Here is an 18607-nt window from a genome sequence, read left to right as displayed (position 1 = left end):
GTGAGCAGTTACTTATTTTGAAAGAAAAATAGTTCCAAAGTCTTCTACTCAATTAAAAGTAAATTGTGCATTACATTTGGAACCAATGTTCCAGATTCTGAAGGAAGAGAGGAGGGCAACCAAATCAGTCGTCTACCACTCAGTTTTGGAACGCTTCACATTCTGCTGACAAGTTTTGTGGAGATGCTGGTTTGATTTTTCAGTGAGACCAGGACCAATTTGGTCCTACTAGCTAGAAGAGCTGTTAATCAGATCTCTTGCTATTCAAACTATATGTGAGTCAACACACTCACTTTTGTCTGACCCCAGGTAGACAACTGTGATGAACACGTCCTTTTCCTGGTGACATGCAGACTCACGCATGGTCCTGTCAGCCTCCACAAAAAGATTATTGTGTTTTCTACGCCAAGTGTGTCTGAAGTCCTGACTCATGGGCTGTGGTGATGCAGGTGCACACTCCACTGTATGCAATCAGTTTTGACTGTAAATTGGAGTTTTCCAGTAGAATTTAAGTGATTCAGAGACAAATTGCAAGAGTCAGTAAACAACAATCAGAAAACATAATTACAGCAGATTGCTAGTGTGTTGTTTTTTTTTCCTATTTAAATGTATGTTTTTTACCATTAAATCTCAGAGCTATAGATTATTGTCATGAGAAACAGTTTACAAGCGAACCTGGGAAAAATAAAGAAGAACAAATTACTTAGTAAGCAATAATTTTAGAAAGGAAAACAGTGAAACATTCACCCAAAGGGAGAGCTGTCAGTGGAAGCAATCAAAGAGATTATGAAAATTGTCTAAACAATAAATCAACACAGAATATTTAAAAAAAAATACATTCGCTATTTTTTCAGCTCAAAGCAAATACAAATAAAATGTTCCAGAGAAATCCAGACAGATCTGAGAAAACAAAACATCAGCACAGATAACACATAGTAATTTCTGCATTTTATCTTCATCATCATCATCAAAACATCAAAACATAAGTAATGTTGATCATTCCCTGCCAGATCCAGTCATCTACTGTGATCGGCATCACTTCTTCTAGTCACAACATCCTCTTTTCCCCGTCAGTTACAAACCTCAGAGTTAAAATGAGCTCCCACCTCACCTTTGAATGTCATGTAGACCAGAAAGATCTACTTCCATTAACTTTTTAACATTACCAGACTTTGATCCTCTCTCACTCCACCAGATTCGGGAAAACGGATCTATGCCATTGTCTCCTCCAGACCGGATTGATGTAAAGTTGTACTCCTTGCACTTTGTATTGCCTTATTGCTAAAAATGTGCTATATAAATAAAATTACCTTTACCTTTACCTTGGGATATCTTCCAGGAGGCTCCAGAGGCTCCAGCTAGGATCCTGACGAGAGCGCAAAAATATGAACACATTACACTTATTCTTTATTCTTTTCACTATCTTCCCATCCCACAATGCAGTGGGATAACTTACAAAATCCCCCTCTTCACTCATCAACACATGAATGGAAATTAACTTCCTTAACTCAAAGAACTTCTCACCCCTTCAAAAGATGCTTAATATTTTAGCTGTTTTTTTGTTTAAATTGTTGTTTTTAAGTCATTTCTGTTAACATTTTGAGATTTTGATAATGTAAAGGGTAGTACAAATAAAATTTATTACTATTGTTATTTTCATGATCGGAAAAGAAATGACAAAAAAAAAAACATGATTAACACATAAGCACAAAAAAGCAAGACTGAGAGAAAAGTGTATGGAGGACATGATGCTAGAGCATTTGTTGATGTGGGACTGCATGTTGGGTAACAGAGATACATCAATCTCAGTCATTATTTTGAAGGAATTACATTAATTCACAGCAAGTTTGCTGGTGATGAAGTCTTGATGATGAAGCAAAGTCTTCAAAGTATTAAAGTTGAGAGAAAAACTAGAAGAATCGCAACAAAGTACTGATTATAGGGTTTTTCATCTTGTCATCACATTAATTTTATCTCTGCCTGATCTGGGAAAAATATTTTACTCATGTTTTTGAGATGTTTGCAAAGCCAGAGTGTCCGTGTTTTATCTCAAATGCTGCCTGTCGTCTGGTTTAAGTTTAGTAAAAACGGCAAAAGAATCTTCCAAAAGTGGTGATTCTCTATTTTTTTAAATTGACCAGAGTGATTTCTGTCTCCTTCCAGGCCCTCCCCATGTGTCTGAATCTGGAAATAGAGATTTATACTCCAAAGTGAGGAAGAAGAGCACTGAGGAAGGAGCTCTGTACCCTCTGCCGCCTATCAGCCCGAGCTGCAGCGACAGAGCGCCGTCAGCCAGCAGTGACTCGGGCCTCTCCGTTGCCTCACAGGGGCGGACCGGAGTCGGACAAAGAAGAGGAGCCACGCAGGACACCTGTAGCCAGGCTGAGAAGCTGAGTTTTGGGGCTGAGTCAGACCCAATCCAGGCTCTTCTGGAGGTCATGACTGAACTGGGTTCTTCTGGTGCTGGTGATGGAAAGGTGACTGGAGATGAGTCCGGACTGGGAGCCACCATCAATGGCGACGTTTCATCAAGCGAGAGGGAGACGGATATTCTTGATGACGAGGACGAAGGTTCTCCTTCACAGGCTCCAGACTCGAGCAGCGTTTTCTCACTTCCTTCTGAAAAAGTACCTGCAACTCAGAGACAAGCCCAAACAGAGTACTCCACTCACTCCTGGGTTCGACAGCAGCAGATGGTGGATCCCATCCCTGAGCAGGGAGCCAGCTGGTCGAAGAAAGAGAGACCAGCACCTCTGGAGCTTCCTGATACACCAACACGAGGATTAAGCAGCAGGGAAGCAGTGAAGAGAGGCTTGTTAGACCAGGACAACAGACAGCCTGAAAATACAACTTCATCCTGTCAAGAAGATGAACTGGCCTCCTTAAATACAGACATCGACGAGTCCATTGAGCAGCTGAACAAGCTGATTCTGGACTTAGACCCCACTTTTGTTCCGGTTCCCACTAGATGTTCTCCTCTGTCCCGCTCGGCCTCTCTGCACACCAACGGCCTAAGCCACAAAGGACAAACCCATCAGTCAGGTAACATTAAACAAAATGCTTGATGTAAAATGTATGAGAGCTGTTAGAAAATATCTGTCCTACCAACACCCATGAAAAATCACAGAAGCGTCATGTTATAGTTTTGCAGAAGGGTTATCTGCCAGTTCGGGCAGAAAAAACGTATCACAATAAACAGTTTGCATCAGTCAAAATCGATAATTACCGATTGTTTTTTTGATTTACGAATCTGAAATGCCGCCAAATTGGTGGTGTGTGACATTTCCTTCATTGACCACAGTTTTTCCTCGTGTCATTGTCTATCTTAAAGCAGTTATGAGGCAAACAGTGATGAAACATGAAACTGCTGATGCCCAAGTTACTTAAAAGGTCGAGTGAGTGAGTTAGTTGATGCCACCAACCTTTCTGCGCTGGGAGTGAGAACAGCTGAAGCTTTTCCTCTCTCTTCATCTTTGGATACGTTCTTAATTGGAGTTCAATGAATATTTTATATATTGAAAATTCAATTTTATATCAGATGTATTATTTATTCACACTGACTGTGTGTCTGTCACAATATATACATTGTTATTGATTTATTGTCCAGCCCAACTGCTAATGAAATATAAAGAACATCTTTTATTGAAAAGTTTCTTGTTCTATTGTGTTTGGACTTGCAGCTTACCATTTCCATGTCCAAAATTCAGAAAAGGCCTACAAAAAAGTGTGAAATAAGCATAAGTCACTAGCTTGAAAATTAGTTCATACCATGATGATTTCTGTGATTATTTGCTCAGAGAGTTGAAGGAAGTGACAAAAATGTTTCAGAGACCATGGTCTATATTAAAAAAAAAGAATAAAAAATCAGTTTTAAAAAGAGTAGCTGCATGGAGCATTTAAATTTCTCCTCCAGTTCTTGCCACTCCTGCTGTATGTCATTATACAAATATTATACTTCATATTTGCAGTGCAGCTGTTGTAATTGTATCTGAAAATCTCACAATTTTAGTATATTTTATAATTATGAGTGGTTAACATTATTCATGCTTTTCAGTCTGAAGAGGTGTAGCCCTACTACTTCGTTTTTTTTGTTGTTTTTTTTATATCTTGCTGTGCGTGTTAGTGTGAATCTAAATATGAAGTTATTCAGCACATTTTGAGAAAGATCAAGCTTTGTCATGTCTACAAAGTATGTCTGTTGCTTTTGTTATACCACTCTTGTATAGTGCGTCACATTATGTTTTTGTCAGTACATGGTACACAACAAAATGTCAGCATAATTTTTTTAAATTATACACTTTTAAACTACATCTTGTGAGCATCTCCACATTGTTTAATTATAATCAGATAATAATAGTAATTTAAACACTGGCTTCATTCTGATAGGGAATCTGTGAAGAGAGCTACAGATTAAAGCAGTGACGAGAAAGTATTCTAACATCAAAGACTTGGAATCATCAATACATTTTTAAAATACTAGTGGAAACCTGCAAAAAACTGCTTGGCAACTAAAAAGGGACTTTTTAGTGATTATTGTGAAATGAATAATTTTTTTATGCAATTTTTAATATGTAAAACATATTTTTTTAATGATCCTGCTCTTACATTTTTTATCTTTTCAGAGATGTTTGTCTCAGTTTTACACAAACATCTTGGTTGGATTAAACTATTTTTTAAAATCTAAATCTGCCAGATATGTACACAGAGTTGTAGCACTCATGCGGTGAAATTTGTTGATATGTCCAATAAAATCACACTGCTGCCCATTTTAGCATGCAATCATATCGTATATGTTACAGTACAATATGATTACATGCTAGAATATGCAATCATATTTTAACATGCAAAATATGACTCCATGCTATCATATGCAACCATATTGCATATGATAATATCATATGCGCTGCATGTTTAAGGAATGCATCTTCCTACATCATCAACAGGTACGTATAGTTGAAACCAGAAGTGATCTTTGAAATTCAATTAAAAAATACTAAGACTTCCAATTAATGAGTTACAACAACATTTAACTTCCCATCAATAAAGTATATCAACAAACTTCACAGCAGGAGTGTGTGCTACAACTCCAAAATTCTTTTTATTGTCATTGTGCACAAAATAAAGCACAACCAAATTTCTTTCAGGAGTTTCCAAAGAGATGATATTAAAAGTCCCAGATTGTTTAAATACAGAGTAATTTTAGTGTATTTAAACTTGACTTTGAAAGTAATAAAAAAAATGCCTTCAAAATGCTCTCATTAGTCTGGCATTTAGCAAATCTGGAAATCCTAACTGATCTAAAACAGGAAGAGTTTATTCTGATTTCACAGAATAAAAAAATGCATATGTGTCTTTTTATATAGTGTATATTTTCAACTGTATGCACTAGTGACAGGAATACCAGCGTTTCCTCAATGGTCTGACTGAGTCCATTAAAGCTATCTCTGATAGCCTTGCAGCTGTTATTGAACCGAGACGGGTTTTTTTTTTTCAGGCGACAATAAATCTGTCAAATTCCTGTACATATTTCTTGCATTACAGGATTATTGGAGAAATGAAAAGTGCTCCCTTTGTCGCTCTCTTTGTGGTCAACAGTCCATTTGCATTTGTTAAATTCTCGTGAGAATTTTTTTATTTCAGTTAAGTTTCAAACTCCTTGTTTTACAGTTGTGGCTTCAAAACACTCTTGGTGTGGCAAAAAAAAGTATATTTTGAAATTAAATTATTTGGTTTTAAAGATGATGGAAACACAAACTTTATTAATATATTTTCAAACTTAAAGTGTTGCCTAGGTTTAAGACATACTTTCCCTTTAAATGTTTAAAAGGCCAAACTTTAGGAGACAGAAACTCTTCTTACGATGAGAAGCTTTAAAGATTTTTTATGGTTTTCAATGTCTGCCTGTCTGTCAGAAATATGTCACTTGTCACTTGTGTCAATCCTTGAAGGTTCTCTAGGTTCCTTAGAGTCCAAATTTGAGCTGACAATTGCACAAAAACATGGCAAGCATTGTGTCAAGATTTGCTATGCAGACAGTGAAACTATGGAAAAACCATAAATTACTTTTAAATAAAGCCCAATTGCGACAATTCTGCTTGTAAAAATAAGGCTCCACCTACGCCTATTTAAAATAAATATCACATCAAGCATTACCAGACTGAGAAAAAGTGTGATAAGACAAGTACAATTTATTACTGTTAAACTGTAGTGGCACTGCAAAGAAGATCAATCCCAGATGTTATCTAGAATATTTTTTAAAAGAATTGGCCATTATGCTGAAAACACTTATGCTGCCTCACTTTCTAAAGTACACAATTTCCAGCATGTTCAGGTGAATGAAGATCTTAAGACTGAATTTCATGGTTTCGTTTTGCTGATTCAAACTATTTGTTTGTATAGCACATTTCAGCAGCAAGGCGGTTGAAAGTACTTTAAATAACAAAAACACACAATTAGAAAGTTTTAAAGAATATACCATACAGTTAACAATTGAACAAACATTATATTTGATGAGTGCCATCACCAAAATCAGACAAATATGTTGATCAATGTTTCATTTATTATGGTTCAAAATCAGTTCTAAACAGGTGACTTTTTATTCTTGATTTAAAGGAACTCAGTGTTTCTTGCAGTTTTCTGAAGAAAAACTGAATGCTGCTTCTCCGTGTTTGGTTCTGGTTTTGGGAATGCAGAGCTCTGGAAAGTTGATAGAACAACAACAGATCTTTAATGTGCAGTGGTGCCAAGCCGTTCAATGATTTGTAAACTAACAACAGTATTTTAAAGTTTATTCTCTGAGCTACAGTGAGCCAGTGTAAGGACTTTAGATCTGGGGTGATGTGCTCTATTTTCCTGGGGTTTTTTTCCAGGTACAAATCACCACCAATTGGTGGAAATCTCCATTTAAGACAGAAGTATGTATGTTTGTTGTAGGACAGAGGTTTGTAAATGTGGGTTTTGCTGAAGTTTGGGAGAATTCAGTCGAACAGGTAGTGGAGGACTCTGGTGTGTACGCAGTGATAACCAAAGCTTCTCCGTATGTGACACACAATGATGTGTTTACTCTACCGCTTGCCTTGTTGTCACTGGAAATATACAGACCCTGAGGTTATATTATGCAACCACACGTAACGTGAAGTGGGTTCAAGTGACTAAAAAAGATACAATGATTATGGGTACAAATCACAGATGAAGGCAGATTAACCCTAACCTGAAGTTTTGTGTGTTCACACCAAGAGATGAGGGATTTCTGTGATGCAGGGGAGAAAAAAAAACTAAACTACAAAAAAACCAAAAAAAAAAAAAAAAAACAGAAACCACCTGAGAACTAAGCTAAACTGGAAAATCTAAAAACAAATAGCACTGAATGTTTATTTTGGATATTTTCTTGATCTCATTTATTGTTCCTTAATAAGGGGAAGAAATAACAGGTGTTTATGTTTCCTGCGGGTGTGACGTGTGTATACATAACCTCTGAGAGCATTTTGGCGTCATGACGGTTTACATACAAGGAATGAGCAATATCTCATGGTGAATTGGCTTCTTGAAGGATTGTCTCATTTCAGAGTGGAACAGTTTAAATTGAGCATGGGCGTAGGAATGACTGACACTTGGAAACCATTTGTACATTGAATGCTGAAGCTTTCCTCTGTTCCTGTAATGCTTTCAACAGTCCATGCCCCATGTGGGCATTTTTACGAAATATTGATTTAACATACTTGGTTTTTTTGCAAGGCAGTCCAAAATGCGATTGGATCTGGAACAAAGATTGAGATTCAAGTAAATCGATGAGCCACCATTTAGCTCCAGTTAACTCTGCATGTCAATGTAATGTGTGTGGAAAGCTTTAATTAAAGTTTCCGTAAATTAATTCTGGAAAAATCATTAATATTTTAGAAATTCTAAAAAAATGTAATGCGTGAATTTGTAATTTTATCCTTGAATCTTAAAGTTCAAGGACTGCTAGCCTGCTGTAACAACCTTTTTCAAAAAGTTATTGCTCAAAATTGAAATTTTATATTTTTGTACCAGCAAAAATGCAAAGATATGACGGAATATAAAAGTACTGCATTTCAGAAAGCAAGAGAAACTCAACAAATCATTGATGATGCTTTTTTGGAAACTCCTTTAATTCTCCATATTGTCCCTCCTTGCCTGGTTCTCCACAACCTGATGGTACATGCTGTATGGTGAATTCATTACATCATATCCACTGGGACAGCGCCTGGAAGAACAGTAAATCTTATTCTGTGACCTCTGTGATGCCATCTGCTTGAGAAACAGTGAGAAACAGAGCAGTGAGAATTTGGTTTATCTGGGACGAACAGGAATGTCCTTTTCAGCAACTCAGACAACTCTTGTTAGTGTCTTTCCTTCAACATCTACCGCTCATCCTTTACTTATTAGTCTTGGCTGCAACCTAGAATTCATGTGCCGGAAACGGGGTCTGAGTGTTTGTACATCAGCAGATTGACGTGTCAAAGTATTGGAAGCTGATATTTCCTCCCAGGCGCATTTTGAGCTGTAACTAACACTTGTCTTGGTTCATTATTATAGTGAGTGTTTTCAGGGAACGGTTTGAAGGAGGAACTTGTAAGCATTCTGGAATGCTTTTGAAGTTTTAACATAATGCCTTCACCCTCTCATCTTCCTGAAAAGACTACAGTCCTGTAACAAATGTGGTGGACATTAGGTGATACTTGAGACGTCCATGGAAGCTTTTTTGGCCGGCCCGCTGCAGGGACAGTAGCTGGCTTAGTTGCAGTGGCTCTTTCCAGCTTTTCTTTTATGAGACGTTTTGGGTGGCTAAAATTGAGCCCTTAAAATTTTAGCCTATTCCCAGGTTTTGACCCTCTAAATATCAGCAGCAGAGACTTTAAAGCCAAGCATAACAGGTTGAAGTGTCTGAAAATCAGTGGTACATCAATAAAACGACAAACCCAGCAGCCTCTGCGGTCTTCAAAGAACTTTTTATCCACAAACGACTACGTTTTAGAAATCCTGTGAGCACTGCTTGTACTTCGCTCCCTTCGCTCCCTTCCTCTTGATTGCTAGATTTAGTGTCAGTATTTTGACAGTGTCACTGATGCTTTTATTATTCGAACTGGAGAACGACAAAGACTCAGAATTTCTTCTGTGTTAGTTAATGAAATCAGCCTATTTACAATTTGGTTTCTCAAAATAATTTATTTCAGCTTGGAAGCATGCATATTTAGAACAGACTTCAGCATACATCTGAACTCAGAGGACACTATTGTATCAATAAGAAAAGAAAAAAAAACAAAGATTGTTATAGCAGATGTTTTTCAGGCGAGACACTGCGATGTTTCACCATCTGTTTATGGTGCAGGCTCTATTAGTCACACTAGCTGTACCTCCACTGATAAAACACATGGAGAGAAGCTTTTGTTGAACGCAAACACGGCAAACACTAATTACTGTCATCGCCCTTTATTGCCAAGTCGGCATGTGTTTACAACAAAGTGTCGATTTAGTTTAACGTCATGCTTTTTTAAAAACATAACTAGACTGTTTGTGTGTGTAAATGTGTGTAGCAACAGAACACATGACTGAGTTTGATTCTCAAACGGATTGCGTGTCAGATTATAATCTGTTTTACTGTCTGGCTCCCTCCCTCCCTCCTCTGCCTCTTTATTCCCCTGATCAGGGTGGAAACAGCAGAAACATGTCAGCGATGTGATGGACTATGGTGGCCCTCAGAGTCCAGGATGGAAAAGAGGCGGAGCTCAGAGCTTTAAAGGCTCCCCAGCCAACAGCCCCTCCTTCTCAAGCTCCCAGGTAAACTCAGTTTCAACTCAGCTGACTTACTGGCAGGTAGAAAGAAGGGGAGGATGATTAAATCATTTTGGATTTAGAGCTTTTGTGCTCTAAAATGTGCTTGCTCACTCATTTTCAATGTCTTTTTGCTGCCGTTACACATACAGAGGTATACAAATTATTTTATCAGGTAACATTTGGAGCTCATGAATAAATTAGACTTTATTTTAAAAAAAATAAAGTCGCAATATAGGGTGCGAAGAGCATAAACCTAAAACATTTTAGTAAAAATAAAATTGCGGACAAGAAAAGTACCTACAGCTTCAAAATGTTGAATAAAAGTGAAGAATTTCTTTTGAAGAGATCTCCACCTGCTTTTGGCATTTCAAAATATATAAACTTTTCTGAGAATAGGTCCAAAATCTCAGCGCTGTGATGTTTTAGCTTCTTCATAAACACTTTTTCGGCATGACAAAATGCTCCATCCCGCCAGAAAATAAATCACCGCCAAATTTTTCCTGGATCGTTGGATAAAGTTGCCGCTGCAGAATGTTTTGACCCCAGCCTTTAATCATTTCAGTGCTCTTGGGTCCGTACTGTAGGAGAAGCATCCCAACACCTGGATTGTATCAGGATGCTTAACTGTTGGCGCCACACAGAGCTCAGGGAAGCTCTTACTTTTTCTTCTCGAGATGTTAGGCACATATGAACTTTTTGTTGAGTTTTGATGTGTCCTTCAACTTTTTACTCATCGGACTAGACTGACTCTGTTACTTTCCTTCGTGTCCAATGGTCTGTACTTCATTGTGAACACATTTGCTCTCACACCCACCTGATGCCAGTGATGAGCAAACTCTGCACTTGTGACAATCTGATCTTAGTTTTACTGTTTTTGAAGGAGGAGACAGTTATACAGCTTGCTGGACTCTCAGGGATGTCTTGATTTTTTCCACCTTGATAAACCAGCAAAACTTCAGAAATAAAGTTAGTTGATCATTTTGGGAAAATACAGTAGAAAATTTGTTTTTGTTAAAAACGTTTTTAAGTTATTAAGAGCTTGAATAAATGTGAAGCAGATTCATTGGAGAGCAGTCTTAAAACTATCTTAAAAGTCCCCATAGAAACCTAAAGAGACAAATCATTTATGCACTTCCAAAACATTTAGGTGTCACTGTATGTTTGGCTTTTTTGTTTTGGAAAATCTGGACTTTTCTTTTCTTTCACCCAGCCTTTTGCCCGTGTTGCATGAATGGCCTGAGTGTTTACACCAAAACACACATTGCAGCCACACACAGATCACAAGACTGATGTCTGCTGCTGTGTGTTTATGTGTGTGAGGGGGGAGGTTGTCACCTCTTAGCACTTCATAAAAAACATTTCCGATGCTCATTCTTTGTTTTCTCCTCACCTCGTTCTCCTTGCTGGTCTTTTTAAAGCATGGTCATCTCTACAAAACTAACAGTGTGGATTACCGCGGACAAGTGGACAACTCTGACTTCATCCCAGCGACTCCGGCATTCCCATTGTCTCCTCCAACGCCCTATGGTAAGATATGATGTCAAAAAAATTGAGCCCCTGTGGCCGTGGGTGTGTCTGCATTTGGAAATCTTATCAGTTTTTTTCCCCCTTTTCTTTCTAGTGAAACATTTCTCTGAGTTTTCCCAACTCGGTGCTGGCAGACAGTGGGACCAACTGTCCCACTGTCTGCCAGTGGACACAAGGTAGTTTTTTTCTCCCCCCCACAAAATGAATACTTGGCAAGATGCAGCACTTCGCATAAAATTACCCATATTCCCTGAACTTTTTCACTTTGTTGCGGATTTGATACCATCTCCCTCAAATTTGCATGTCTATGTGCCTTTGGCTTTTTATGTAAAGTTGCCTTCCAATCTGCTTTCCATCCATCCATGGAACAGACTCTGCAGTAAATATGACAAAATTACCCCCAGTTAACATGAATTGTCATCATGCTGAAAACATGACGTGTCACCTATGTAACGCCACTCACCGTGACACAAGAAGAAAGCAAATATAATTTTTTACAAAGTCAAAAATTATAACGCACAATGACTTGGATGAATTATTTTAATCTGATTATTGGTTTGGAAATAATAACCCATTAAGTAGAAAGTGGTCATATTAGAGCAACGTGTTACTGTCATCACTGTTGTGTCCCTTTCATGTAATTTGACACTTTTAACGTGGGATATCAACAATGTGTTTCTTCTTGCCACTCTTCTGTAAAGATCAGATTTATAGTGCCTGATAAGTAGCTGATGTCACGTACAAACAGATTCTCCCACTTTTTCCCCCACCTGATAGTGATGCGCCACTTTGTCTTGGTCTATCACATTAAAACCAAATAAAATACATTATAGCTTGTTTATTTAATGGGACAAAAAAAAAAAGAGAGAGAAAAGTTCATGAGTACTTCTGTAAAGCTTCGTGTATGATTGTGTGTGTCTGATTAAGAGTTAATCTCTTGATTTCAGATGAACAAGGATCAGGAGAGGGTTGGAATGTCCTTATGGCTTAATACACCAAAAACACACACCTTGTCCGGAGTTTGTGTTTACTGGCTGGACATGTGAACATGACTTTTTGATTTTGGTGACTCAAAGGCAGACTTATTTTTAATCAATTAGGATTAGACATTTCAATAATTTCAGAGATGGGATTGCATAGCCCGCTAAGGCCCTGTGGGATAAGCTGAGGCTGGATTCCTGCTAATAATAGCTAACAGAGGAAAGGAGCTCTGCTGACAGGATGTCCACTCGTGTCCTGTTCAGGGAGGGTACAGGAGAAGAGGGGAGGGTCTGTTGTTGTTTGAACATCCTGCCTGAGCAGATATTCAGCTCACAGCTGCAGCAGGAATTTACTGTAGTGTCAAAAACACGATTGTCTTTCAGAGGTCGGAGCTTATATCTGATTTGAGACACTGTTGTTCTGCACTAAAGTTAGGTTGAATGTTTTGCTGATATTAATGGTCATGCTATTCCTAGTGCCCTTTTTTCTGTGTGTTTTGAACAGTTTGCCCCCTTAAAGGGCAGTTCTGCTTTGTTGTAAGCATGTTCGGTGGAGCAGGGGCCGATAGGATAGAGGGAGAGTTGTTGAAAGACAGAACAGAAAAGCACCTGATTTTTTCTCCCTGTGAAACAGAAAAGGGCACAAAATGTCTTTTGGTTCCTGACATTTTGGGACTCAGACAACAGTTTCCTGTTTCCCACATTAAACGCAAACAGCTGTCTGGGAAATAATTTGCTGTGTCTCGCCAGGAGCAGTAAGATTATCCATTTAAATAATTGTCATTTTATTTTAAGTCATTATAAATTGTGCCACGGCTGCACGTCTATGAACTAAAGACAAAGGGCTCTTTTATTTGAGCTTACAGTTAACTTTTTCTTTGAGTTTTGCTCAATCTAAGCCTTACACTGAAAAACACTATTCTTGAACAAAGGTTAAAGCTTCAACATTTCAGTTGTATAAGCCAAACATATTTTAACTGTTGCAACAACTGTTAATGATGCTGTTAAACGCATTGGTTTCTTTTTTGCTGACATATAGAGATGAGCAGATTAGTGTAATGTTTTGCATTTCTGGTGGTAGTTAGAGGGCAGTTCAGTCTGTCAGGCCTGAATTTCACATGATTTAAAATGTATAAACATTTTCAGTCCTATAATATAATATATATTACAGTTAGGAATGTGCATTTCAACAAAATCCAACCATATGATATGAATCAAAAATAAGGAAACAGAAGTGAGAAAAGTGTAAGTTAATCACACTGTTAAACTACCATTAATGAACGAATACACTCAAAGAAATTATTCTTGTCATATTGCAATATAATGTAGTAATGTAACATATTGAAATGTAAACAAAACAAAAATAAAATGTTTAACTTGTACCATGTTGAAGAAAAGCAGCTATTTTTAAATTTAACTCTTTATTATATCATTTCAAAGTGGTTTATTTGGTCTGGATGGAACTTATATCAATTTCAGAAGTTGGTAGAGGTCCCTACTTTAGCTAAAACCGTCTTCATTACAAACTAGATTTTTTTTCATAGCTTTATAGTATCTTTTTTTTTTAACAGATAGTCATGCCATTAAAGGCAAATGTTGCAGACAGTTTGATTAGCACATGTTTTTCTTTCTTTTGTTTGCAATGTTTTGTTTTGCATTTTTGCTTGTAGTTGGAAGGTTGTTTTGTGAGCTAAGGTTAAAGTGGAAAATTTAATGTTAAATATGATTTATATTATATCTATTACCTCTAAATGTTAGCCTTCATAAGCAGCTGTTGCTTTGCAGCAAGACTCTGGATCTGAATCCTGGTGGTCTGGGGTTTTTCTGAATGGAGTTTGCATGTTCTCCCTGTGGAGATGTGGGTTCTCTCTGGGTACTACAGTCTAAAAGCATGACTATCAGATCAATTGATCTCTCTAATTGTCCTTAGTTATAGAGTGTGTGTGCATGGTTGTTTGTCCTGTGTGTCTCTGTGTTGCTCTATGATGGATTGACGACCTGTTCAGGGTGAACCTCGCCTCTCGCCCAATGACCGCTGAAGATATAAAAATTTACAGCTGACACTTTCATAGTACCATCAAATGTGAATCAAACCAAAGCCCTGCTTCACTTGTGTACTTCCCTGTGTACATGACAGCACAAGTGCAACTCTGAACCGTTACACAACTCAATTTCCATTGTGTACTTATGGTCACATCAAAATAAAGAGTGATATGCAGAAGTGGTCAGCCAGAGGAAGCAGAGTGCAGTGGAAGGAATGTAGATGAGATCTAGCAAAAGGCAGATGGCTCTCTCAGGCAAATACTTAACTGTCTGAACTTAACTGGTCAAAGGTCAGGTGAAAGTCTCAGCGCAGACTTCTTCAGATGGTTTGAATTGTTGTCTGTAATAAATGAGAGGTAGCTCAAGGGCCCTAGAAGCTTCAAGTGCCAATCTGTAGGGATGTTTTATGGTGCAGTAATTGTGTCACCCCTGTGAGATCCATATGTCAATCAAAGATGCTTTTTCCTGAGATTAAAAAGGCATAATACACAATAAATAACAATAATAACATTAACTCAATAAATTGTAATGTTAACCCAGAAAATATTTTTGCTGCCAAGTTATCTTTTAAACAGCTATGATGGATTAGTAGCTGGAGGTAAAAGATTGTTCTGTATGATGGATTCTTTTACATGGAAAGCAAAACTAGGAAAGAAACATTATTTATGTATTTTTTTGCCTTCAACCATATGTAAATAAAGTCCTAACATAATATATAACAGTAAAACACTTTAAAATCATGCAGTTGCTGCTAGTTGATACTATAATGTCATGACGACAGAAGTAGTTCTACAGATGACCTGAACGTCCTGAATTTAAAGGCTTCCATCCATCCATCCATCCATCCATCCATCCATCCATCCATCCATCCATCCATCCATCCATCCATCCATCCATTTTCTTCTGCTTATCTGGGGTTGGGTCGTGGGGGCAGCAGCTTCAGAAGGGAGGTCCAGACTCCCCTCTCCCCAGCCACTTCTTCCAGCTCCTCCGGGGGAACCCCAAGGCGTTCCCAGGCCAGCTGAGAGACATAGTCCCTCCAGCGTGTCCTGGGTCTTCCCCGGGGCCTCCTCCTGGTGGGACGTGCCCGGAACACCCCACCAGGGAGGCGTCCAGGAGGCATCCTTACCAGATACCCGAGCCACCTCAACTGGCTCCTCTCGACATGGAGGAGCAGCGGCTCTACTCTGAGTCCCTCCCGGATGACCGAGCTCCTCACCTCGTTGTCCCTCGAGGAGGAGCAAATTCACCAAAAAGCTAGGAATAAAATTAAACAGCCCATTCATCCAGTGTCTTTCACCTCTTTTTGGTTAGAGTGCAAAGAAAACATACATATCAAAGAGGGACGCCCCTCTGTCCAACTATACTCTTCAGTTCAGTCTTGGAATTCCTATGACATAAGGGTTATTTAATCTCTCCAGCATGTGCTTTGTCTGTCTTAGTGTCTTCTTTAAGTGAGGCATGCCTGGAAAACTGTATACCCTATCTTTAAGGGTCCCAGGGTACTTGGATACGTCATCTCTTCTACTGGAAACAAAGGCTGAATGACAGAGTTCCATCAAAGGTGGAGGATTTAAAATGTTAATTCTCTGAGTCATAATCTGGTACCAGGGAGCCAATAAAAAACTGTGTAAGGTTCCTTTCTATGTTCATAGCTTGGCATGTCTTGGTAGTTAAAGCTCCCAGGTTGAGTAGAGAAAAGGGAAGGCGGTAGAGCAATCTTACTAATGCAAGAATCTTCTCTGAATTGTTATGGGAAAATTAATTAATCATAAATAAAAGCGTTCCAAAACTTGTCCTCTTACAGCTAATCATTTTGCTCCAACGAACAACTTTAAATGTCATTCGAACTTTTTATTTTCTTAATTTCTTGACAGAATAAGGCAGCTAATTCTGCTTGCAACTTGGATTTGAGTGTCACAGGGTAAGCAAAAACATTAAAGGTAACCTCAGGAAGCATATTTAGGCTACTGCTCCTCACTTCTCCATCTTCCAGTGTGTTTTCCAACTGATTTCAGCTTCTCTGCAGAAATGTAAACATGCTGGTGTCTATTTTTATAACTTTAGGAACAGATGCAACATGTTGACATCCATGTCAGCTCGTTTCCTGTGACACCGAGGTTAAAAGGAGGCACATGCTTTCACTAAAAACTAAACTAAACACAACATAACTCAATTCATCTCCAGCTCCTCTCTTTAATTTATGACATGCGAAGACAAGACGCATGGCAGGAGTCAGTGTCAAAGTGTCTGCATGCCTTTGTCCTCCGTGTCTGTGGCGAGCAGATGGTGGGAGTGGACACACATGCCTGGACAGAGGGGCCTTTTTGAAGCCCTACGAACCCCACCACCTCCTGTCGCTGTCGCTGCTCCATAAAAGGCCACATGTCACCCCTGACCCCGCTGGAATCCGCTCTGATTGGGGGAAAACTCTCGCAGTGACCCAGCAGGAACAATGCTCAGTGGTCAGTAAAACAGAGGGAGGGATGGAGGAAGAGAGGAGGAGGAAGAAATTCCATACACCTCCTCCCCGCCTCCCTCTTTCTGTCCCTCCCTCCATACAAACCCAGAAGTCGAGTGGCGTCACAACACTGCAAGAACAAATGGGGGGCTTATTTTTCCATCTGGGGCATGAAAGGAGTTGTGGATGAGAGAAAAAAACTATCCCGGCTTCAAAAACTTAAGATCTCTTCTGCGAGTGGAGCTCAGGCTGGCTTTTAAAAGGCAGTGCTGAGTAAGGAGGCGGACGTTCAGGGTAAAAAGGGAAGAATTCATTCCCAACGGGTGGCAGCAGAAAAAGCAACAGGAAGGTGAGACACCCTGGAAGTTTTGAAACAACCGGCCAGTAACGGGATAACTTCTGGGGCTGTCACCATCATGACTGCATCTCTTGGTATGTACACGCCCACATGAGTGGCAAAAAGCTTAAAAGTTTATTGGGCTGCCTGTTAAAGCTATGATTTCTCAGTGAAATTGGTATTTTCAGACATTTATCTGCTTATTGTATTTATTTTTCTGTGCTGTTTGTCCTTGAGAAATTGCCTGGAGAAGTAGGTACACAGGCCTCTGGCATCTTCAAACAACTGTAATTTTACACCTTTTCCTAGCATTTTACAATATTTTTAAGAACCAGTTTTTTTTGTTTTTTTTTTACATCTGTTTTGTACACATTAAAAAAGAAAAAAAACCCACTTACCTCAGTCTGCATTCTCCTGGATAGCACCGTCTGCAGCCTGTCTGACATCTCATATTTGCTGGTAGGATGAGGTGGTTTGTTCCACTGCTGCGTTCATGATCTCATCCTGTTAAGGGCTTATTTTGGCCTCCATCGTGAGCTGATGTATTAGTGGTTAACAAAGAGGGGCCGTTTCCCCCCCTTTTTATTTCTGCTCTACTGACCTTGATTGCTTTGAAAAAGCCTTTCTTGTTTTCGTTGGGGTGCTTACTGTGGTGAAGGCTACCGACAGAGATGTCACAGCCAATCAAAGGCACGACGTTTTCATGCAGATATTCGTAGTTTAGCTGTTCTTACAGAAGAAGTAAAAACACATCTTGCTTTAATTTTTGGGTTTAATGTCTTGTGTTACTTTTAAATAGTCAGAGCCATTTATAGTGAGGAATGCAGGTCAACAGAAAAGTCTTTTTCCGATGAATCAGTGCAATCAATGCCCGATATTCCAAGTTGGTTATTTTTATATGCGAAATGTTTTTCCCAGCTGCAATTTTGAGACCTGGAATCGGGTTTTCATTTTCTTTAGGCATGGACATCTAGTCTCTCTAGCTGAAGTGATCCAGCTGAAGCACCTTCTTCCTCTATTTGTGCCTCTATACATCTGGCGATGGAGAGATTTCAGGTGACTCGGATCGCTTGCAGATCTATTTTGCTTGTTCTTGTTACTAGTATTTTATATCTAATGCCAAAGGTTGCTTCAACATTTTGGAAAACGTATGGAATTGGATTGAAATACTTTCTAGGCTTGTAATTGTATAGAAAACAAAATTAGACCATGAAAATAATTTTTATTTCCAGATTTTATTCTGCATCTTGTTATCTAAATGGTGTTGTTCTTCTTTGAGTCTTTCCTTCCATTTTCCTTTCTTCTGTCCTCCCTTCTTCAATTGTTAATTGTGCCCTCTATACCTTTTCTTTCATCATTCTGTCCTTTGCGCTTTTCTTCAATGTCTCTTCTCCCTTCATTTCTTTAATGTACTCTCTTGTAACCTTTGTTCCTTCCTTCCTTCCTTAGAAGTGATTCTTTCAC

The 18607-nt window shown here is 38.7% G+C and overlaps 1 protein-coding gene across 1 annotated transcript in view; it reads left to right on the top strand.

Moving 5' to 3' along the window:
* LOC106937562 (tensin-3-like) overlaps positions 1–18607 on the top strand; it is a 51918-nt gene that overhangs the window by 15260 nt on the left and 18051 nt on the right. The window contains exons 13-15 of the mRNA XM_015019127.1: positions 2164–3042; positions 9668–9798; positions 11214–11322. Coding sequence (XP_014874613.1) covers positions 2164–3042; positions 9668–9798; positions 11214–11322 — 1119 coding nt within the window. The remainder of the gene's footprint in view (positions 1–2163; positions 3043–9667; positions 9799–11213; positions 11323–18607) is intronic.

This window comes from Poecilia latipinna, unplaced genomic scaffold (genome assembly GCF_001443285.1).
Source record: "Poecilia latipinna isolate Pla-1442-1.1 unplaced genomic scaffold, P_latipinna-1.0 Scaffold81, whole genome shotgun sequence".
Lineage (NCBI taxonomy): Eukaryota > Metazoa > Chordata > Actinopteri > Cyprinodontiformes > Poeciliidae > Poecilia > Poecilia latipinna.
The sequence above is the reverse complement of the archived record's forward strand: the minus strand, read 5'-3'. Positions and strand labels throughout refer to the sequence as shown.